Source organism: Terrapene carolina, unplaced genomic scaffold (genome assembly GCF_002925995.2).
Source record: "Terrapene carolina triunguis isolate 2854851 unplaced genomic scaffold, T_m_triunguis-2.0 Scaffold88, whole genome shotgun sequence".
NCBI lineage: Eukaryota > Metazoa > Chordata > Testudines > Emydidae > Terrapene > Terrapene triunguis.
The window spans coordinates 41,292,339-41,316,809 of NW_020664439.1; the positions used below are offsets into that span (position 1 = coordinate 41,292,339).

At 40.5% G+C, this 24,471-nt stretch overlaps 1 protein-coding gene across 3 annotated transcripts in view; it reads left to right on the forward strand.

Moving 5' to 3' along the window:
- Positions 1 to 24,471, forward strand: part of FXR1 (FMR1 autosomal homolog 1) — a 69,240-nt gene that overhangs the window by 18,190 nt on the left and 26,579 nt on the right. For all 3 annotated transcript variants that reach the window (XM_026650064.1, XM_026650066.1, XM_026650065.1), the window contains exons 3-8: positions 4,828 to 4,921; positions 17,953 to 18,024; positions 21,886 to 22,034; positions 22,667 to 22,760; positions 23,946 to 24,062; positions 24,162 to 24,332. In XM_026650064.1, coding sequence (XP_026505849.1) covers positions 4,828 to 4,921; positions 17,953 to 18,024; positions 21,886 to 22,034; positions 22,667 to 22,760; positions 23,946 to 24,062; positions 24,162 to 24,332 — 697 coding nt within the window. The remainder of the gene's footprint in view (positions 1 to 4,827; positions 4,922 to 17,952; positions 18,025 to 21,885; positions 22,035 to 22,666; positions 22,761 to 23,945; positions 24,063 to 24,161; positions 24,333 to 24,471) is intronic.

Genomic DNA, 24,471 nt, shown 5'->3' on the forward strand with positions numbered 1-24,471 from the left:
ACAGAGTTCTATCATTTTGGCCCCTCCATAGGATTGAGAGTTTTCACAAAGTGCCATGCAGTGGCAGCTGCACATCTGAGGAGACAGGGCATTCACATCTATATGTACCTGGATGGTTGGCTGATGAAAGGCAGGTCTCATCAAGAAGTGTTCGCAGTTCCATCTCATATCCTTGACCTACTCAGAGATTTAGGCCTGGTGATGATAAATTACAAGACGTCATGTCTCAGCTGTTCTCAATTGATAAAGTTCATAAGGGTTTTAATAGACTCAAAATTGGTAAGAGCACACCTCCCCGAGGAGGGATTTCACTTCATTGTGATAGTACTCCCTAGTATCAAAGCAAACCAATCGATCATGGTCATGACTTGTGTAAAACTCATGGGCACATGTCAGAATACACTTTTGGTGACCCCTGTAGCCAGACTTCACCTTGTGCCATTACAAGGCTGGCGAAGATCAGTATGTTGTCCGTTTTGACATTATATGGACATTGATAACTATTCCATCTCATATCGTGGCATCACTAAGTTGGTATGCTTGCAGAGCTATACCCTTTTCCATCCCTTCATCAAAAAGACAGTGATCACGGATGCTTCAGGAGCAGGATAGGGCACACACTTAGATGACCTTCAAATACAGGGAGTTTGGTGTCCAGAGCATGTAAATGTGTTGGAGCTCTGGGCAGTCAGGCTTTTGCAGGCCATTCTTAACAGCCTTGAAAAGTTCTGCCATACAGATTCTCATAGACAATGTGTCTGCAATGCACTATGTAAAGTAGTAGGTGCTCACTCATCGCACCTGTGCCTAGATACCACCAGGCTTTGTAACGGATGCCAGACACATGGGATAATCCTGATATCCCTTCACCTACCAGGTGTCAGCAATACCCTAGTGAATCTTCTTAGCCAGTAATCTATAACCAGTCATGAGTGGTACCTCAGAACATCTGTCCTTTCTCTGATATTTCACTAGTTGGCAAAAAAGTCCAGGATGGGAATACCCAACAGAGAGAACACACAATGCCCAAAATTCTGTGCCAGAGTGGGTATGAGTCACGGATTCATACAGGATGCTTTTCTCACATCTTGAAAACAAGTCTTACTATATATACATCTCTGCTGATTCCTCTGATACCCAAGATAATAAGTAAAATTGGACAAAAGGCAGTGCAGGTAAAACTGATTGGCTTAGACAGTTCTGGCTGGTAGATCTCCTTCAAATGTCACCTCAACCTCTAATTACACTGCCAGACATAATATCACTTAATCAGGGTCAGGTTCTCCACCCAGACCTGAAGTCATTACACCTAATATCCTGGATGTTGGCTGGCTAAGCACCACTGATAGATACCATTCAGTGCAGGTCAACAGATCTTTCAGTAGAGCTGAAAGTCTTCCCAAGGAAAATCTATTCTTCCAAATGGAAGAGATTCTTGATATGGCAACTTGTAACAATCTGCATGCTCTGAAGGTTTCCATTCCCAAGATTCTTGACTACATCCTGCATTTAAAGTTCTCATGATTCTGTCAGTTCAATCAAGGTTCTCTATACAGCATTTTCAGCAGATCACTCTCCAGTTCAGTCAATCTCCGTATTCCTTCACCTTGCTGTTCTGAAGTTCTTAACAGGTTGATCCATACTTACTCACTAGTTAGGGATCCCGCCCCTTCCTGGAATATAAATGTCCTTAACAACATTATGGAGGACAGCCCCCCACCTCCCAGCTGCTTTCTGATTGCTCTCTTTACCACCTTACTCTCAAGACAGTTTTCTGGTGGCTATTATGTTAGCAAGAAGATTGAGTGAGATTATGACCAACCCTCCCTACATCATATTCCACAGAAATAAGAATGTGGAAGCCTCAACCTACATTTATTACCAAAATTGTTTCTCTGTTTCACATAAACCAATGGTTCTCAACCTATTTACCATTGTGGGCCGCATATGCAACTCTCTCTGTGTTATGTGAGCCGCATCTACACAGTATATATAAATTTAGCACCTTTGTGGCCAAGATGGAGTCTTCTCTGCAGGCAGCTCTGGCCAAGAGAAGGCGGGCGCAGGAATGCAGCAGGAAAAATCCCTTCCACCCCAGGGGCACCTGTTCCAAACCCCCCAGAGTGAACACACACACACACACGCACAAAAAGTACAATGGATATAAGAAAGGGAGATATTTATTTACAGAGGGATGAGAGGAGAAAAACAACAAAGGGAAATATAGGAGGAGCAGTAAAACAGAGTTGCATTCAAACCAAGGCCCCACAGGCCCCGTGGTAGCACAGTCTGAAAGGGCAGACACTGAGCAATGTGTCTGCACACAAGAGTTCAGGAGTCCTGGGCAAAGTTCCAGTCCAGTGGTGAGTCTTGGGTGCTCCTGGTCATCTTCGGCGCCAGTGAACTTTCCCCCAACAAACCCCTCCAGTGCCGCCTTCTGCTGCTCTCTGCAAAGCCACACAGAGTGACCACCTCCTCACTTAACTAGCTAACAGCCTCCCTCCTTGTTCCCAATGCAGAGTCTCAAGCCCCAGTACTCACAGCCCCATGGAGCTCTGGGCAGCCGTGATACTGGGTCCAGCTCCGGCCTGTCCTTCTCGAGCGATTCCTCTCTGGCACAGTGCTCCTCCTGGCTCCTGTCCTGGGGTGTCCCCGATTGGCTGCCCTGTCCTTCCCAGGCTTCAGGCAGGTTCTCTGCTGCTTCACTTTGCAAGGGCCTCTGCGGGCTGCCCCTCTCTCTCCCTCCCAGCTTCAGAGTCACCCCCTGGAGTTTCCCTTCTTTTTTCCTCACTCTCCCTCTCTCCCCCCTAGGAAAAAGATTTAAAGGGGCCATGCTCTCTAAACCCCAAAGGGGTTACATATATACTACCTGTATGACCCTGAGGATGTCACATGGGCCGCAGCTGTGTGCTGATTGGGCCACAAGAGGGCTGCGGGTTGAGAACAACTGACCTAAATAAATCAGTCAATTTTCCTTTCCAAAACTCTCACCACTCTGAGGGAGAAGAAGCTTCACATTCTGGATATTACTGAGGCCGTAGTATGTTTATCTGGATAGAGTGATACCATTTTTAGACTCTCTGTGCCTCTTGATTGCATTAAGCAATGTAGGGACAAGCCATCTCGGCACGGAGACTATCTAGATGGATTACACAGTGTATTTCTATTACCAGCTGGCAGACATGCCCCTTCCTCCTAACATCAAGGCTCAATCTGCTATTCTGTGCTACCAAAAATAGGCTACTACCCCATATTTCAAAAATATCTCTTTATCTGAAATAAACGGCCACCTGAAGTAATCCCCTGATTTTTGTTAAAACATTATGCTATGGACCTGGCCTCCAGATTAGAGGCAAAACTGGAGCAGGCTGATTTATTTATTTATTACTGTAACACCCACCTTCCAAATGGGCACTGCTTGCTAGTAAGTCTTGGGTGCTGAAATGGAGATCCACATGAACACATACTCAAAGAAGAAAGAATGGTATCTTACAGTAACTGTGGTTCTTTCGAATGTTTTGTCCATGTGGAGCCGCATAGACTTTCCTTTAACATTACTTTTTTGGCGTCTTTATTAGCTGGTATTCTCACTTAACGAGGGAACTGAGGGATGGTTGTGGCCACTCCTCCCTTTATGCCCTTAGGTGGGGGGTTGGGGAACTACAGGGACATACAGGGCATGAGAGACTTATTCAGAGATTCTGATCCAACGCATATGAGTTGCATGTGCACTTGAAGTGGGATCTATGTGGACAAATGCCTTGAAGAATCACAGTGACTGTAAGGTAAGTAACCACTCTTTATCGGAGGAAGATCATTAACCGTACTGGTGAGGGATACCATTCTAGACACCTAGCAACAACTGGTACTGAAGCAGTTCCTTGACCAGCATAATTCTTAAAATAATGTGGACATATCCTAAATTGAATCTTTGCTTGCCAATCATTTTTTTAAGAAGAGGAGAAATTGGTATGTAGGAATCTAATAATGTGCCATTAAGAGTCAGATCTAGCAAAACACCCACTGAAATCAATGGAAGTTTGGGGTGTGCAAGGACCTCATGCCCAACTAGCTGGATATATTTAAATACGTATAAAGGCCTGTATAGCATGAACAGTGAAAAACCTGTTTGGGTAAAGTACATTATAAAATAGTTTTTACTTAGTTCACTTGATATTTATGGAGGAAATTTAGAGGGATAATTTCAACTTGAGGGTTTTTTAATTGATTAATTTAAAAAATTCAGCTTTTGATGTAACAGCCTCTAAATATTATATCCTGAATTTAAAAAAAATCATAAGGCTTTTTCTGTTCCTCTGATGTTTGTAAGAATTTTTTCAGCAAGGGAGAAACTGACGACTACACGTGGGAAGAGTGAGACGGATTATATGCAAAGTAATATAAAATGCACAAAAGTAAACAGAAAAAATATTGAAGAAATATTTTTCTCTAACGCCTTCTGTGTTGTATTTACTATAGTTACATATAAAAGTTTCAGAGAACTATTTTTTCCAAGTTGATTGTCAATTCAAGTAATAATTTTATTTCTAAAATTCTTAGAAATTTAACTTTCGTTGATTATAAACTCTTTGTAGCAGGAACAATCTTTTTGTTCTGTGTTTCTACACTGCCTACCACAATGGAATCCTGGTTCACGGCGAGGGCTTGTAGGCACTGCCACAATACAAATTATAAATTAATAATAAGAACTGAATTTTAAACAGTGAACATATTTTAAGAATGAATTGTGTCAGTGAATATTTTTAAGGCTTGCCAGACCAGGATTAGTTCTTGAAATAATCAATGAAATATCTATTCAACTTTCAGTTGGCAACCAGAGCGACAGGTTCCTTTTAATGAAGTCAGATTACCACCTCCACCTGATATCAAGAAAGAAATAGGAGAAGGAGATGAAGTGGAGGTGAGTTGACTCTCATGTTTCCTTCCTAGCTTGCCCTCCTGTGGAAGTGACTGTTCAGACAGGATAATGTTAATACTGATTATAGTCACAAGAAAAAGTAGAGTTAAGCTTTAAAAGTGAACGTCTAATATATGTAGTGTCTGTCACTGGTAATGGTTGTACTTTTTGAAAGGTAGAATGGTCGAGTAGATGGAATATGGTTATTACGAACTAGAAGTTACAATATAGAAGAAATTGGTTGAAAAAATGTATTTTCAGTTTGAAAAAATCATAGGAAACAAACCTTTTCTCAGTTTCATTAAAAATTTTCATGGAGCTTTTCATGTTTTCTCGAAACTGATGACAATCAAAAATGGTGACCCTACCATTCCCATAAAAATTCAACAAAACAGAAATTTCCTACTGAAAATTTCCATTTAATTAAAAAGCCATTTTTGGTCAAAAAGAACCAGCTATGTTAGGAACTTGATTTCTGATCCTGACTGCACCTCTGACTTGCCCTTAGGGTTTGAACCTGTGCCTATTGAGGTTGATAGCAAAATTCCAATTGAATTCAGTGGTGCAGGATCAGGTCCTTAAACCTTTGTTTCCTCACCTGTAAAATGTGCACACTGTTTACTAGTTCACTTAGGTAGTATTGAGGTTAATGTGTGTGTTTTGAAAATCTGAAACTGTATATTAGTGCTTTATATGACTATATTGTGCTTGATTAGCTCACATAGTTCAAAATTGAATTCCAGCTTCCATTCTAATTCTGCTTTTTCAGTTGGTTATGACCTCAAATAAATTCTTTTGGAGCTGAATTTTTCCATGTTTTATCTCAGCAAAGGGATGATTTTGTTTTTTGAAAGTTTGAACAACCCCAGCTCGTGTGCTTGAGTTATGTAAATGTGGAAGAAGAAAAGTTTCCCCATAAGTTTGAATCTGAAATTTTGCACTTGGATGACTGAACTAATTTATGGTAGATTCAAGGATAAAGCCAAGTTTGAAAGAAGCTCGTGTTCAGTAAATTTAAAGTTAGGAACATTTGAAATTGGTTGATGACTTTTGTTTGTGTGTTTTATAGTTGATTTTTTTTTTTTTTAAATGTTCATGGAATCTGTGTGTTTTGAGGTATGACAAAAAACCCACCACAAACATTCCCTCTCCCTCTCTCCAGGACTTTCACTCCACTGTAGTAGTCTCCTCACGGTGAACTAGTGCACACAAACTTGTGTACTGTAGATTCACATGCTGTGTTGCTGCACAGTTACTCGCTGTGTAAACAAGCTTTGTGTGTCCTAGAAAGCTGTGAAAATGTTTCAAATTCAAGTTAATTTTATAATGTTTTATTTTGCTCTTTGAATAAATAATATGTAAAATATTTGCTAGAGAAAATGTACTGTGAAATGTTATTTTGTTTATCCAAGTTAGGGTTCCTTTTTTTAAAGTTATCTTTGTATTAAACATATTTGACTAAGATTCTCTTCTTTGAGTAGATCCAGCCTTGTATTCCACTTAGGTGTATGTGTGCGCCCAGTGCACTAGAGCCAGAGAATTTTGCCTATCAGTCTCCGTAGGAGGCCACACTTGTGCTAAATGAGGCAGCACTGCCTTGACCCCATCCCTCAGTTCCTTCTTATCTCCCGTGGCTGGAGTTGAAGCTCTGTGTGGTTCTTAATTAGTGACTTTTTTTCTAGTTGTATTTAGAATCATAGAATATTAGGGTTGGAAGGGACCTCAGGAGGTCATCTAGTCCAACCCCCTGCTCAAAGCAGGACCAATCCCCAGACAGATTTTTACCCCAGTTCCCTAAATGGCCCCCTCAAGTATTGAACTCACAACCCTGGGTTTAGCAGGCCAATGCTCAAACCAATGAGCTATCTCTCCCCCCTAATTAATATAGTACCCTAGAATTAATTAGTAGTCTTAGTATAGTGTTAATTAGATTTAGCGTTAATTAACTTTCATTTAAGTATTCCCCGGTGATATCCTCACCAGGATTTAACATTGTCCATTATGTGGGGGAGCGATCCCTGGCAATTGATTCCCACACGTAGTGCTTTCTGTGCTTAGGCTGAGCCACACGAATGGTGTTTGATTTGCAAATCGTTCGCGAAATGGACTCGGGTGATGAGGGGTCTTTGTCTAAAACAGCCTACTTGGACACGCCATGCAGCCTGCTTCGGCACCGAGGTTTAAATCAGATCGGAGGTTGCCCTTGGGTTCCAAGAGTGTTATCATTTCATGTTCTGGATCCAGCGCCTCTCTGAAGAGACAGAGGAGTCGCTCCCCGTTGAGTGCACTGACGAAAAGGTTGTATAAGACTGACCGAGGCCTCTCGAGTTCACATGGGGACTCATCTGTCTCCTGCAGAAGGAGCGCATGCTACCATGGTGTGAATGTTGGTGCGTGGGATGGAGTAAGTCCCATTAACCACTCTCCAGTACCACACAGGGAGGTCAGAGACCTGTACCATTGACTGCAGTTCCTCTGAGGGAGTTGCTCTCCCTATTAACGATGCGCTCCTAGAGCCAGCTAGGGTTTTCTGGAGCATGCCGGCTTCAGTACTACTTACTGCAAAGTGCTTGGAGAAATGCTGCTTTGTCTCAGTGCAGGGATTTGAGGGTTTTTATACCCACCCTGCTCCAAATTCCCTGGTCGTAAACACAGTGAATGATAGAGCCTGGCAGGGCAGATTTAAGTCAACTTCTAAGGTTAAACACGTTAAACAGATGGCCCTGATGGATAGGAAGATTTACACCTTTTCTTCCTTGCAGATGTGGATTGCTAACCAGTAGGTATTGCTGTCAAAATATGACTTTGTGAACTGGCTGGCTATGTCTTAAGTTTGCAGACCAGCTGACCGAAGCTTCCAGGGAAGTATGTTGGACATTTATTACCAAAAGCTGCTGGGTGGCTAAGACTTAGTTGCAGTCTGCACTGGACGCCAGGGATACTTGGGCCAGAGTAATGGCCTCGATATTGACCATGAGAAGGGTGGCCTGGCTGCAGAATTTGGCCATTGCTCCTGATGTTCAGCGGGCTATAGAGGATTTGCACTTTAATGGCTGCGTGCTGCTTTTTTTTTTTTTTTTTTGACAAAATGGATGAACTCTTCACTCCTTCAAGGACAGTAGGACTATCTTATGGCCCTTGAGGGTGTACACATTGGCAGTGCAGAGACCGCCACTATGGTGGTCAACAGCAGTATTGTCTGCAGTGCACATTTGGGCAGCTTTCCCTCCCCTGAGATAACAGGACTATCCCAGAAAGGGGCATAGGTCCCAGAGGAGGAGGCATTCAAGTCTGGGGTTTGGCCAATAGACATGCCTTCCCCAGGTGCCCCTCAAGCATCCATTTTGACTCCAGAACAGTGATCTAGTCATTGCACCCTTTTCCCCCTGTCCCCTCTGTTTGGGGACATGTTGGCTCACTTTCATAATGCTTGGGGCTTGATCATCACTGACAGCTGGGTCCTAAGCACCGTCAGATTAGGCTATGCCATACAGTTTCTTTCAGTCCCTCTTCAGGGCCCCCTCTCACGAGATACTATTCCTCAAGCAGGTCCACTTTTCCTGGCTTTTTTTGCTTGACTGTCTGGGTCTCATCCTAACTATTGGGAAGTGAACTTTGGTTCACACTCAGAAAATCAAGTTCATTGGGGCCCTAAAAGACACTGAGTTCAAAAGCTTTTTGCCCACTGACCATTTTAAGGCAATTCGCCACCTTTGCCTCAGTCTTCAGTCTCGGCTTCCAGGACAGTTCAGATGTGCCTGGGGCTCTTGAACCACATATCCGTGGCAATCAGGTTGTGGCAGTTCTGCATCGAGGAGAGTATCACTCTGATACCCAACCACTTGCCCGGGGTCCAGAATCATCTTTCAGACCATCTCAGTAGGAATGTTTGTCTGAGTCACAAGTGATCCCTGAGGCCAAGTGTCCTCCAGGTCATCTTCACAGTTTGGGGCATTTTGATGATAGACCTGTTTGCTATGAGGGACAACAGGAAATGTCTGTTCTGCTCTCGAGGGGGCCTCAGTCTGGGCTCCCTAACTGACAGTTTTCACCTCAGCTGGCAGTCGGCTCTCCTGTATGCTTTTCTTCTGATCTCAGTCATCCCACAAGTCATTCTCAAGCTGAAGGCGGATTGGGCCAAGCTTGTTCTCATTGCCCCAGTATAGCTGAGGCAGTGCTGGTTCTCTGACCTTCTCACACTGTCAGTTCAGCCTCCCTTGCTCCTTCCTCTCATGGCGTAGCTGTTTCATGGTTGAATGAGGAGAAAGAGCAGTGTTCAGCGGCTGTTCAGAAGGTACTACTCAACAGTAGAAAGCCTTCTACCAGAATGGCTTATTTGGTGAAATAGAAGCAGTTTTTGATATGGCCATTGGCCTGTGGAATTCAACCTATGCAGGTTTCTATCCAGGACATCTTGGAGTACTTGCTGCACCTTCATTCATCAGACCTTGCACTTAGCTTATTGAGAGTGCATCTGGCAGTTAATATCAGCATTTCATCCTCTCTCATTCAGGGAAGATCAGTCTTCTCCAATGGCATGGTAGCAAGATTCTTAAAAGGGCTTCTTCATCTCCATCCTTCTCTGGTCTGGGAGCTGATTCCTCTGTGGGACCTTAACATTTGGCTCTGGAGAGCCAAAGCCAAGAGCTGGAGCAAGCCAAAGGCAGGGAAGCAGCGGAGGGGCTTACCCTCTGACTTCTGATTTGAGTTTTGCTGCAAATAAATAAAACTGTTGTTGTATATAGTAGGTAGGAAACTGAAGAGGTCATGTATAACAGTGTGGCATTCCATTTTGAGTTATGATATATCCGGTGTTCTGAGCACAGTACATTCTGACAATTGTGACATTCTATTTGTCTTTAATGTTTTTTTTAAAGAGCACTGCCAGTGTGTATTAAACCAAATCAAGAGGAATGATTAAAAGGGCATTTAATAGTAGGATATGGAGTCTTTCATTTCTAACTTACCAGTTCAAATAAACCTTTTAAAACAAGAATGACTAAAAGCTGCAGTGGCCTCTGTGAAACGAATTTGGCAAGATTCAGAATTTATTTAATAATGGGCAAGAGGGATCATATCTAAAAATACCTGTTAGAACTAATTGGTGCCCTCAGCAACAGCCTCAGCCGAAGGCCAGTGATTGACTGAACCATAAAAACTCACCTACCCTCATATTCCCAGTGATGGCAACTTCAGATCAGGGAGTAAGCATGTTGCTGGGGTAGTGTAACTAATGCTACTGCTGCTGCTTATTCTGCTTGTTCCATAGTTTCCAAGACTGCTGATCTGACATCTTTTCTAGAGCAATATAATCACACACAAATTAAATTAATAGAAAAATAAAACACATGCCAAGTTTTTATCCTGATACACCAAAAGAGTTTGAAATCCCTCCTGCACAGCTAATATGAAAGATTATGCTGGCGCATAAATGGAATTAAAAATTGCTTGCCATGTTGGCTGCAGTAGCACTAAAAATAAAGCAAAACAATGTTTGCTAAATAGAGAACAGAATTATTATTGAAAAACTACTATTTTCAGGTTTCTAAATATTTGAAAACATCTAGTTTGCTACCTGAAAGGATATCTGCCAAATGAAGATAGAAATTGCAGTACTTTTATATATTAAGTTCCTAGTACTGTAAAAACCTTAAGTGTTTGCTGCTTTCAGCTTTGGCCAGTTAGAAATACTTAATTATTTTGCATGATAAGTATCCAGTGTGTAATATAATATTGATGTTAGGCCTGATCTACACACAGATTTTGTATCAGCATAACTATTTCTGTTTGGACATAAGCATATTTATGCCAGATAATTGTCTTCACGCTAGAGGTTTTGTTCCACCTTAACTATACTGGTAATATTAAAATGGTACAATTTGTATGTATAGACAAGGCCTTAGTCTTTGTGTCAGAATGACTGAGAGAGTTAAAACAATGTAGAACTTGAACTAAAAGCTACTAGTACATTATAATTTTTTTGAAAATGCATGTGTTTTTAAATTTTTTTTTTGTATTGGCTGTTTTAATCTGGAATCCCCAAATTTAGGTCCTGAATCTGCCTTCATTGAAGTTAATGGATAAACTCCATTTGCCTTCAGTGGTTTTGAATTGTTTCCATAGTAAAAACACTTGTGTTTTAAGGAGAGACACAGTACTTGAGCCTCCCATGAAATCTTAACAGCAAAACAAAACGAGAGCCAGAGCAAAGGAGAGAATATGGAAAAATTACTTGTGAATAAAGTTGAGTATGTTTGTAAATCTTTGCAAGATTAAGGTCTTATCATTCTTTCAGCATAGGTATTTTTATACAATTATAGATTACATGAGAGTCGGGGGCTTGGCTACACATAGTAGTGTATACTATGATGAAAAAAAATTAATAAATGCATTTATATGTAGTGATTTTTAGAAGTTGAGAAGATAATTTTATGCAAAAACATTATAATGTTCTTGAGCATTCATTTATAATTCTTCAACTCTCTGTCTATGACTTATATAGAAACCTGCCAAAGAAAACATTTCTAAACCTATAGTCTGCTCCCTCATTATCAGATGAGCACTTGTGACTTTCCAACCCAGCCAACACCAGTTGCAATACTGAGGAGACTGGGAGTTAAGTTTTAATTATGTATACAGGGTAGGGTAACCTGTTGGTTTTTTCTCAACACTTTTGTATAATAATTTAATTACTATGTTGTTTATTAAGTATTGCTCAACTAAATGCTCAGCTGAGGGAAAAGCCTGAAAGATTTCATCTGAAACCTTTTTTCAAGAAAGGAGTAAGCACCTGAAAAATAGACTTATAATGCCAGTGAATTTTTTTAACCATACCTACAGTACAGTGTCATTAGCATGGTTTTACAATATATTCATGCCTTCGCTTTTTATGTCAAAGTTAGATCAGAGTTTATTAGAATTGGCCACAAACACAGAGCTCTACTTTTTAGCCTGATGGTGATCATCATCATTTCAGTTGAATGCAAAGCCAATATTAAGAGCTGTAGGAAGATAGTTATTGGAAATATTTTCAGTTACCATTCTTTTGTTGTTGTTTAGTGTGTGCTATGCTTTATTTAATGCACGTTATTTAAACCTTCTCTTATTACAAAATTATTAATTTTCTTTTGGACTGTATAGTATCTTAAGAGTGTTAACATTTGTAAAGAATTATCTTCACAGCACCCTTGAGAAGTGAGATGGTATTATTTCCCCCCATTTTATGCATGGGGAGCTGACGCACAGAGAGATTTAAGTGCAAAAGTCCTAATTTTTGGGTGTCCACTTTGAGACACCTAGGGACTGATTTTTTTCAGAGTATTTAGCATTGCACTTTACATGTTCATAGCACAGCTCACATTGACTTAAGTTGTAAATGAGTGCGCTTAGCACTTCAGCAGATCAGGTCCTACGGTCTCAAGTTGGGCACATAAAAAAAGAGGAACACATAATCAATGTGAAAAAGTTTGGTTTCAGTGACTGTAGCCCAGCATCATGTAGGAACTCTGTAACAGGAGAAGGAATGAATGCAGTTCTCCATGGCAGTATTCAACTGCCTTAATCACGAGACCATACTTTTTCTTCCTGCAGTCCCCTGTTTCATTTATTACATGCCTTCCAACTTCTGGAACAAATGAGACAGGGGCCTCCATACAAAAGCTTCCTCCACTACATAGTCCTCATTCATCCCTAGAGCATGGTTCGTCCCGTGAACTGAATGAGGCAGGAGTCCTATGGAAAAATTAGTATGTGACTATGTGTTTCAAAACTATATCATAATGCACATGCACAAGAGGTAGAATCAATGTTGTGCAGGCATCCTTTTGGCATTTTCTAACTTTTAAGTGCTTCATTTTGCTGCCTTAATGTTCTTTTCATGTATTTTTTGGATGTAAATTCTTATTAAAATAAACAAAACCTCAATCAAATTGAAAAATCAGAAATTCCCTCTTGAAGCCATAGTGACGTAGGCGCCGACTCTGTGGGTGCTCCAGGACTCCAACCCTCCCGCCCAGCACCTCCTGCCCACTGCAATCAGCTGTTCCGCGGTGTGCAGGAAACGGGGGGAGGGGGGGGGAGGGAGAGGAGCAGGGATGGAGGGTGTGAGGAGGAGGAACTGGGTGGGAAGAAGTGGGGTTGGGGGCGGGGCCTGGGGTGGAGGCTTGAGGGAAGAAGGCGGGTGGGGGCAGGGCCTGGGGCGGAGCTGGGGGTTGAGCACCCACAGGGCTTGGAGGAAGCCAGCGCCTATGCATAGTGACCCCCAGTTTGGGTCAGAAATGGGGTTTAGACATTTAGGTCCATATCACAGATCTCTACCACTTCAGCTAATGGGATAACTGATAGTAGTAGTAGGCTGTTATATTCTATGTGGACTAGCTACTAGTGGAAGATAAAATATACGCTTTGCTCGTGAATCTCACAGATATTAACTAATAGCACAGAAATGTAGAAACACAGGACTCCTGGGTTCAATTCCAGGTTCTGGAAGGGGGAGTGTTCCTTGGTGGTTATAGAACCTTCTGCACCTGAGTCCAAAGTACAGCCTGTCTCCCTTGTCCTTTGCTCCTACCCACCATACCCCAGCTCCTGTGTCCTCCCCATGTACTCCTATCCACCCTCCACCCACAAATATCCTGGCTGCATGCCCCTGTCTTTCTCTATCCTCATTTCTCTCTCCCCTCCTGCTCCTGTCCAACCCGCTCGGCTTCTGTCCAACCTCCCACACCCAGCTCTTGCCTTCCTACCCCACACCTCTTTGTCCCCTGGCTCCTGCCCACCCCCTGTCTCTTCCTTGCCTTCTGCTCCCTGCCCACTCTGTACCTATGTACCTTCACAGCCCTCTCTTTTTTTCCATGTTCCTATCCGTCATCCCTCACCATATCCTTTCCTCCTACGCCTCCTCGTCTCTTCCCTATCCTCTGGCTCCTGCAACCCCTCCTGCACCATTCCTCACCCCTCAGCATTGGAGTCAGGCAGCTTCCTCCTTCTCGATACTGCCTGTGTATCAGCAGGGAAAACTTTGAGAGCACAGGAGAGACAGTTTTCCTCTCCTAAGTTCCTGTGCCTAGTGCCATAGTGTCTCCTGGTGTCCTGCAGGACCAGTTTCAAGAAAAGCTGTGCATTTGATTTTTTTCTTCCTAAGGTGAAGTACTTTGCACTTGTCTTTATTGAATTTCATCTTGTTGAATTCAGACCAATTCTCTAATTTGTCACGGTCATTTTGAATTCTAATCCTCTCCTTCAAAGTGCTTGCAGCCCTCCCCGCGTGTGTCCCCTGTAGATTTTATAAGCATACTCTTTACTCCATTATCCAAGTCATTAATGAAAATATTGAATAGTCCTGGACCCATGACTTACCACTGCAGGATCCCACTAAATACACCCTCCCAGTTTGATAGTGAACCATTGATAACTACTCTTTGAGTATGGTGTTTCAACCAGTTATGCATCTACCTTATAATAAATTAATCTAGTCCACATTTCCCTATTTGCTTATGAGAATGTCATGTGGGAAGCGCAATAGCATAGTAGAGTTGATACAGCAAATTGATCTAGACTCAGTTCAGTGACATGCAATGGAAAATTCCATCCTGACTGAACACTGTTCGAAGAACATTCACAGGCTTAGACAGTGTGACCTGGAATTTGCTCTGCAAAGTTACACAGCAAGAATCTCTCAGCATCTTTATCAGAAATGCACAGTACACCAATGAAGAAGCAAACAAAGTTTTATAAATTGGTAATGGCAAAGTAAGCATTAGTGTAACAATGTCACTATTAGAAAAGGCAAATGTATCTCTGAATAAGTAATGCACTTCTTTTAATGGGTAGGAAAGGTCTGTGCCTATGTATTATAATATACAGCTTTGCAGAGAAACAGTGTAGTCTAACGCACACTGGTCTGAGAAAAAGCAAATTCTGTATCCAGTTCTGCTTCTGACTCATTGTATTATCTTCACCAATTGCTTCATTGCTCTGCTGTGACCTTTCTGGATAGATATTTTGTGTGTCTCCTGAGCTCCCAAGTATCCATCATTATATTAAAAGATCTATTAAGCTGCTGCCTTCCTTTTGTTTTTCAGAGTAGAAATCTTCGGCCATCTCTCTTCCCACGGTCTTTTCCTCCTGTGGGCCTGGTGTCATTTTACATTCTGTTCAGCCAAGGAGGGCTAGCCCTCACTTCTTTCAAAGAGAGATTTTTGCTAGGAATTAAACTTGAAAAAGAGAATGTGTGCTAAACTCCAATGTTGTTTGGTCTGTGGTTTACTCTGGTGTCTGCACTTATTTATTTTTTTTATTATTATTATTATTTTATTTATTTATATATATATATATATATTTTGCTTCACAGCCCTGCTTTTCCATCTCTTTCATTTTGCAGTAAAATCACAGTCTGTTTATAGCACTGGTTTTGCCATGGGAATGAATATGATGTCACAAGTTCAGCCTTCTGACCTCAGGGTAGGATCAGATAGGGAAAGATGGGCCAGGAAGGTGCAGGTCTTTTTCTCCAGAGAGTGCTTGGTTGTAAAAGGTGTGTGGGGAAAAAAAACGTGAAAAAGTATACAGTAACTCCTTGCTTAACGTTGTAGTTATGTTCCTGAAAAATGTGACTTTAAGCGAAACGATGTTAAGCAAATCCAATTTCCCCATAAGAATTAATGTAAATGGGGGCGGGGGAGGGGACTAGGTTCCAGGGAAATTTTTTTCACCAGACAAAAAACTATATATAAAACTTATATACACACACACACACACACACACAGTATAAGTTTTAAACAAACAATTTAATATTGTACACAGAAATGATTGTGAAGCTTGGTTGAGGTGGTGAAGTCAGAGGGTGGGATATTTCCCAGGGAATGCCTTACTGCTAAATGATGAACTAGCATTCGGCTGAGCCCTCAAGGGTTAACGCATTGTTGTTAATGTAGCCTCACACTCTAGAAGGCAGCACCAATGGAGCGAAGGGAGACAGCATGGCAGACAGAGACACGCCCTGTGTGTAGGAGAGAGAGAGAGAGATGCGCATTGCCCCTTTAAGTACACTGACCCCACTCTAAGTACACTGCCTTTTTAAGTACATCAGCAAGTTGAGACAGCAGCTGCAGCCAGCAAGCTCTCTCCGTCCTGAGCTCTGTTGTCAACTAACCCTGCTCTATATGGAGAAGGGGTAAGCAGGGGGGAGGAGGAGGAGCAGGGGAGAGGGGGACACCCTGACATTATCTCCCCTTCTCTTCCCCTCCCCACCTCCCACTCCGCACAGCAAGTAGGAGGCTCCCGGGAGCAGCTCCAAGGCAGAGGGCAGGAGCAGCACACAGCAGTGTGGGAGGGACAGCTGAACTGCTGGCAATTGATAGCCTGCTGGGCTGTTGCCACACAGGGGACATGGGGGAGTGGGGAGCTGATAGGGGGGCTGCCGGTCCACCCTGGTTCAAAGCCCCCACCAGCTAGCTGCAACAGGTTGCTCTTCCTGCAAGTAGTGGACAAAGCAGGTGGCTGCCAAACAAAGTTATAAGGGAGCATTGCACAACTTTAAACAAGCATGTTCCCTAATTGATCAGCAATGAAACAACAACGTTAACCGGGACTACTTTAAGTGAGGAGTTACTGTATCTGTGTTTTAGGGATAATATGTGTACCACTCCATCCAGTATGAAACTGCCTGTTTTCATCTTGATTAATCCTTTATTACTGGTGGTGATTTAGTTCTCTATTTTTACTGGCTGACTCTTTAATTTTCCATCAAGATTTTTGGAACATAAATGTTCTTGAGGTGACTGGACTAGACTTGCCTTATTGATTTTGATACTCAGAGAAGGGTAGTGTATCTCTTCATGAAATTCCTACTATTAAAGGGTGCTATATATATGTACAGGACACATTTTGGGGGGTGGAGGGGAAGATGATTTTTTTTCAAGTTAAAACACTCAGTAAGGAAGATAGTATTGACAGCAGCATTGTCAGTGATGGATCTTAGACATATAGTCTAAGAATTGCCATAGCATTTTTCCATTTGTAATATCAAGGGAAAAAAAACCTATTTGGCATAGTCAGTCTGGCCAGTGCAGGGTATATTTTTGTCTGTTTTGCCGTGGCTACTTATAAATTTCTTTCTGATAGCCTTAGTTTACTACATTAATGTATACTGAACTTGTGGAACAATTCAAAGTTGTGAATCCCCCAATTCATCACTTGCCTAATGTTAAGTAGGTACTGGAGTACCTATAGTAGCACTATCGTGAGCTGACCTGAGTCCAGGTCATTGAGTAAACTATAGACAAAATGGCATCCTTAACACTGAATTTCTTGATTCTTGTGCACTTTAGCCTCACAGAAAAGTGTTTAAATTTATTGTGGAATTGCAAGAATCCCGTGTTTTCATCTGCTATTGAGTAAATTTTTACGCTCCAGTTTTAAACCCCTCAAAAAGCTGCCTTGTGTATTGTTAACAGAATCTGCACACCTAATCTGTGGAGTGCAATGTTATGAAAATGTATATAATGAGAAGCACATATGACTATGGCTAACTGGAATTTTATATAAAAATAGATTTAAATTGCAGTATCTTATACTACTGGTGGCTTTTATCTTGGTGATTAGCTGGGTTAGTTGAAAAAGATTCATTTCTGCTTCACTGTTGGTTTAACCCGTTAGGTTTTTTAATTGTGTAGCTCAGGGGTTGGCAGCCTTTCAGAAGTGGTGTGCCGAGTCTTCATTTATCCACTCTGATGTAAGGTTTCGCGTGCCAGTAATACATTTTAATGTTTTTAGAGGGTCTCTTTCTATAAGTCTATAATATATAATTAACCTATTGTTGTATGTAAAGTAAATAAGGTTTTTAAAATGTTTAAGAAGCTTCATTTAAAATTAAATTAAAATGCAGAGGGCCCCGGACCGGTGGCCAGGACCTGGGCAGTGTGAGTGCCACTGAAAATCAGCTCGAGTGCCGCCTTTGGCACGCTTGCCATAGATTGCCTACCTCTGGTGTAGCTATATTTTAAATATGCTCCTCTTGTATTTTTTCCTTTCAGGTTTACTCAAGAGCAAATGACCAAGAACCTTGTGGCTGGTGGCTGGCAAAAGTTCGAATGATGAAAGGAGAGGTAAGTTACTTTAAAAATTAGGACTGTCTGCTCCCATTTGAAGTGCAGCAAGTATGGAAGGTAAATATTGCACGACTCATTAAATCTGTGTGTAGTATCTTGTGAGGGAGAAATGACACTGATATAATGACAGAAAAACAGAGCTGGTGAGAGTGGGTTGTCACTAATACAGAAACAAAGCATAGCTTGAAAAAAGGAGAAGGAACCCAAAGTTAAGTATTACCAACACAAAACCATGATGGCAGGTTAGGTCATAAATTAAGGCCGCTCATGGCGATGGTAACTTGCTGGCTGACTATACGCGGGTGGGGGTAACAATAAATATTCTTTCTTGTAAATTACTTGCTAAGTGGGGATGACTCCTGGATACTTGCCATTTTGTGTTTGACACACCTTGGGTCAATATACCTTGGGTCTGGTTGTTTAGGTTCTGCAAGAACTACATTGCATGCCTAACTCTGAGTTATATGTCCATATATTGGATGAGCCATTTCTGGACTATGTGTGGTACCTTTTATATCTGTATACTTAGTTTCTGACATAATTTGAAACAAATCAATCTATTTTGCAAACAGAATTCATGAGGTTAAAAAAATATGTAAAACAAAAAATGTTCCTACCTGTGTTTCTAACATCCTGATAAGATTTTAAATTTGATTCAGTTGTAATAATTGTTACTTCACATCATTTGTATGGATATTAGAACCTCAGAGTTATGAATACCAGACTTACGAACTGACCAGTCAACCACACCCCTCATTTGGAACCAGAAGTACGTAATCAGGCAGCAGCAGAGACACCCCCCCCCCCCAAAAGCAAATATGGTACAGTACTGCGTTAAATGTAAATTACTAAAAAAAAGAGAGAGAGCGCAACATTTTTCTTCGGCGTAATAAAGTTTCAAAGCTTTATTAAGTCAATGTTCAGTTGTAAACTTTTGAAAGAACAACCATAATATTTTGTTCAGAGTTACGAACATTTCAGAGTTACGAACAACCTCCATTCCTGAGGTGTTTGTGACTCTGAGGTGCTACTGTATTGTTTTTCTCTTTACATTTCACTCAGCTTAGTGAAAGGAGACTAATCTGTTTCTATTAAAAACATTTTTCAATACTCTTCTGTTTTCTCTTCCTATGCGCTAGGAGAACGCAGCCATGTTTTGATTAAAATGCAGCCCGGACATGTAATTTTTTATATTTCCATTAATAGTTAAAAATACACTGAATTTTGGGCTTAAACTATAAAATGTAACATGATGACATTTCATTAATTTAATTCCACATTTTAGTTAAGAGTTTGGGGGTTGGTTTTTTTTCAAAGAGGGGTTTGGGACTGGAGTTGCATTTAAATATTGTCCTGCTGAATCGGGAACCCAAATACAACAGCATCATGCATCGACCAAGAGATTTGGAAAGTAAAACTTTTCAATGGCTAACTTCATTTTGAAACTGAATAAAATACAAACAACAAAAAAAGTGAAAGTTGGCTATGATGGTGACTGCCCTAGAAATAACCAAAGTAGCTAGAACAGCAAGTTAGATTTCTAAAGTTTTCAGTAAATAAGTAATAATTGAAGGTGATAATCTTTAATATGGACAAGGATGTTTTTTGAAAGATGTTTATCTCGGCAGTGCTCCTGTAATAAATAGGAGCCTGATTCTGCTAGTCTTCCATCTGTGCTATTCATATAGATGGCCATTGCAGTTGCAGGCACAAAAAAGATTTGCACACTCAGACACTTAGTTTAGGTTTAGTGAATCATTGCTACATATCTGACATTGTCCCATTAAAATATTATTGCTGTATTGTGAATTGATATGCTGGGTACTAGTTGGAGTGATCCTTTCCAACTGAAAAGCTGTATTTTTTTTTTGTCTTTAGCAAGTAGTAGATCTCCAGAAACTCAGTCAGGAAACAAGGTTGGGAATAAGAAATTGTTTATGTATTTCATGGGCTTTGAGGTTTGCGTAGTTTTTTGTTAGTACTTCTGCTGCTTCTGTTGAACTCCATTGGGAGCAAGGAGTTATTCAAAGCACATCATTTGAAATAGACCATTGTCAAGGACAGTCACCTATCTAGGTATTTTCTCTCTTATTGTGATTGGTGTGGATGAACAAGCTGGCAAGAAAAGACACTTTAAACTTGTGACATTGAGAGATACTGATTAGAACATCTGTCAACTCCCCTACAGTGGGGTGAAATACAAGCCCTAATATATTTCTCTTGTATGTCACAGCAGCTTGGGATTTTACTACCAACCAGCTAACTAAAGTTTGTTAGAGGACTTGGATTTAAATAGTGAGAAACAATACAAATGTCCATAGGTGTGCGGTCTATGGGTTTTTTTTAATGTAACTCAACAAATGTGTTTTTAATTATATACACAAACGAGAAGTTACCTAGCCTTCTAACTCCCGAAACCTTCCTGAGTTATTGACAGTAGGAGTTTTCATGCTTTGATCTCCTGTATCCTTACTTATCCTTGCAAAGTACTGATAGAATTACACCTGTTACAAATTATATAATCTTCAAGCTTTTATTCACTTCTGAGTTCATTATAGATGCTTTGGCTGGGTATTCTCAGATTTAAGTTTGCTAAACAAGGGACTAATCTGAAATTCACAAAAGATGTATCTGATGATGAACAACCATATGTTTATTTTTGGTAATAAATCTGTTTATATGACATGTTGCTAAATTGAACTACTTCTAAATGTGGTAAGATATATTACTTTTCTAAGAGCATATGGACTTTTTTTTTATTTTCAAAATGTGGTTGCAGGTATATGCATTTTCAACACTATTAAAGATAAATTGGAAGAGAACAAAAGTTTATGTAGACAATACATATGGCAAATAGTTGTATGTAATAATTGATTTGCAAATAAAGAAATCATTCTGTGAACCAAATTTAATTTAAAATCTGGTTATAGTCAGAAAAGACCCTATGGAAATATGGCACCACCTTACCAAACATATCTGTTCCTTGTGTGTATTTCAGTCAAGTCTGCTTATGTTGACAAAAAACAAGTACAGTATCTGGTTTTGTGAAGGAGCAAGGGAAGATTCTGCCTACTCTTTTGGAGTTGCCCAATGGGGTGGAAAAGAGGATTTGATTTGGGAAGGCTATGTAAAAAATTTGTACCCTGGCACAAAGCTGGGCTTTGTGGGCCTTCCTGTGTACCAAAGGGTTGTGGGGTAGGGCCAAAATATTTTCAGCGTTTACAACTTCCAGACTTTTTGTCTCCTGAAACTGAAATAAATATGTGTAAATACAGAGTAGCACCAGAGCCTGAGAAGGAAGGATACCTCCTCCTCCTTTATGTCCAATAGTTATCTGCTGGTCACCTATTTACACAGTAGATTTAACGTTTACTGCTGTTCCCTCAGAGCCAATATATCAGTGTAAAATTAGCTGGATTCTTTTCTCCCTCAAGCATTTTTGGAAAAATTGTCAGCTAAGTTCTTGTTGCATTACCTTTAGTAGTACATGGGATGTACTAAGCAGAATGAAGACAGTTTAAATTTCAGGTCCTGGATTGAGTCGACAGAATTGGCAGTCAGAAAAAAACAGTATTTGATTTACAAATGGAGCAAACTTAGTTTCCAGTTGTACAATGCAATGTGCATATGCATACACCTCCACCCATATAGAGACCCATTGGCTTCAGTGGGACACTGAGGGAGGGGGTCTGCACAGGATATAACATTGCAAGAGCATAGCTTTGTCAAAATAGAACTATGTTTTAATGTGTAAACCCATATTTTATATTTCCTTGATAACGGAGATAGTAGCTGTTATCTTTATGAAATGGTTACTTTTAATTAATGATTTTTTTTTAAAAAACTTTCCCCACTTAGTTTTATGTCATTGAATATGCTGCTTGTGATGCCACGTACAATGAAATAGTCACATTTGAACGACTTCGACCTGTGAATCAAAATAAAACGGTCAAAAAGAACACGTTCTTTAAGTGCACAGTGGATGTTCCTGAAGATCTGAGAGATGCGTGAGTAGCTCTGCATACTGTAACTTCACTATTATTCATTTCAACATGGCATATTCCTTTCTCCATATATGTATCATAAATTCTAGTCTTAGGTTATTTTTTGGAGAGAATACTCCTGTTGTAGTTCACAGTTAAATGTCACTAACTGTGATACTTCAATCAAATATGAAAGTGATGTGGTTGCCAATCATCCTCTGGGATAGTTGTACCTGCCCCCTCCTTTTTCCCTCCACCAGAAGGCTTGGTGATTTTCTGGTGGTTGGGCGACATGCTCTTTTGTGGTTGAGCTGAATGCCATGAAAGAAGAAATCTTTGGTCAAACAGGCTGCTTCCTGAGCATTCAGCCCTGTACACATGAGCTGCTACTGTAGCCCGCTGCAATATAGAGTAACAAGTAGAAAAGGAAGACTTTCAAGGAGCTGCAGACAGCTTTACCTCTTCCACATTTGCAGTGTGAAATCAGGTGGACCCCTGGCACATCTCCTTGCACTAGTCTGGAGTTTTCCAGGCTGAGAAACATTCCTTATTATAGACTACTGCCGCATTCTCATTTTTGATTAATAGGGTTACACAGTTCTTATTGATACGACTGTCTTCAGCTGAAGTAACCTTTATAACATTCATTTCTCTAGGTGCGCTAATGAAAATGCACATAAGGATTTTAAGAAAGCTGTAGGAGCTTGTCGAATTTTCTACCATGCTGAAACTACGCAGTTAATAATACTGGTAAGAAATCAGTTTATTTTTTGTGCAGACAGTGCATGAATATTCAAGATATTAACTACTACATTTTGATTGGTTACAGATTGTTGTGTGGTTCCTGCATATCTGTGAACTGATTTATTTGTACGGCTATGCACATTTCAAGCAGTTTAATATATGTATGTGTTCATAATATCATTTTAAAATATTATATTTTGGAGTAGGCTCATTGGATTGGTGTCAGTACTGCATCAAAGGCAGCCTGAGTTTGGGAGTGATCTTTGGTCTCTCTGATTAATGTTTCCTGCGATGCAGCTTTCTGCAGAAGTAACGTGCTTAGTCTCTTTTGAGGGTAAAAGCACCCTTTACTGGATGGAGAAGAGAGATCATAATCATAACCCTAGTCATTTAGGGAATTGGGACCCTTAGGGAGATTTTGTAATATACAGAATGATAGGTTCAGGGTAGTTAGTCCTATCTTTTACCTATTTTTAATCGTCAGTCAAAGCCAGGGAAAAGCTAGTACTCAGTCTCCAAGCCTCATAGGAAAAATTTAAAGGCAACTCTCACAAATTTGTTCAAATGCAGTGAGACTGAAATTGGGTTTGGCCTGGGGATTCCTGCATCCGCCTTCTAACATATTATTTTTCACCCACACCTATGCAGGAGAATCCCACAAACATCACACCTGGCTTAATTAGATTTGCTCCTGTTCAGTAATATTTTCCTCAGCAGTAATTCGTCTTTGCAGTTCTATTTCCTTGGGACAAAATTTTCCATATAAATTTGCCTGTTCAGATTCAGTTTTGCCTTCTTACTTTCTTGGATCTTCCAGTGAATAAGTGGGTGACCTGACATGTGTGGTAAAAAGATTACATAAAATAATCTAGCAATTTATCATAGATCCATAGTGGGATTATCTCAGTGCAACATTCACTGTATAGGTCCAGTAGAAAAACTGGCTGTAAACACATGGAGCCAATGGTAATGGATTTGTGGGATTTTGTTTTGGAAGCTGAATTTTTCTTGCTATGTCTTGTTTTGAGACCTTGAGGAAGGCTAATATCAATAAGTGACTTTCTAAATTGGGATTTATATTTACAATTCAATTCAATTGTAAAAGTAAACAGAGTTCTAATTTGCCCTCTGAATGTGGATTTTCTTTATCAAAAGGGGATATTGCTTATCTTACCACTTCTCTTTTTGTAGTCTGCCAGCGAATCAACAGTGAAGAGAGTAAATATATTGAGTGACATGCATTTGCGCAGCATTCGTACCAAGCTAATGCTCATGTCAAGAAATGAAGAAGCCACAAAACACTTAGAAGTAAGCTGTCTTAGAATGGAATTGTTTAAAGTAATCATTTAACTGTGTTCAGTTTTGAGTTTCTTCTTATGGTGGACAAATTCTTTCACCTCTCCCTAGTGCACAAAACAACTTGCAGCAGCATTTCATGAGGAATTTGTTGTAAGAGAAGATTTAATGGGACTTGCAATAGGAACACATGGTAGTAACATACAGCAAGCGAGGAAAGTTCCAGGAGTAACTGCAATTGAGCTTGAGGAAGATACTGGTACTTTCAGGATCTATGGAGAGGTAAGGGGAAAAGGTTTTTTTGTTCTTCATATTTAATAGTTGGTTTACTCTGGTGTTTATTACTACTGCATAGAGATGAGATCTGAGCACAGGAACAAGAGTCAGAGACTGCTGAGTTCTAATTCCAATTCTGACACAG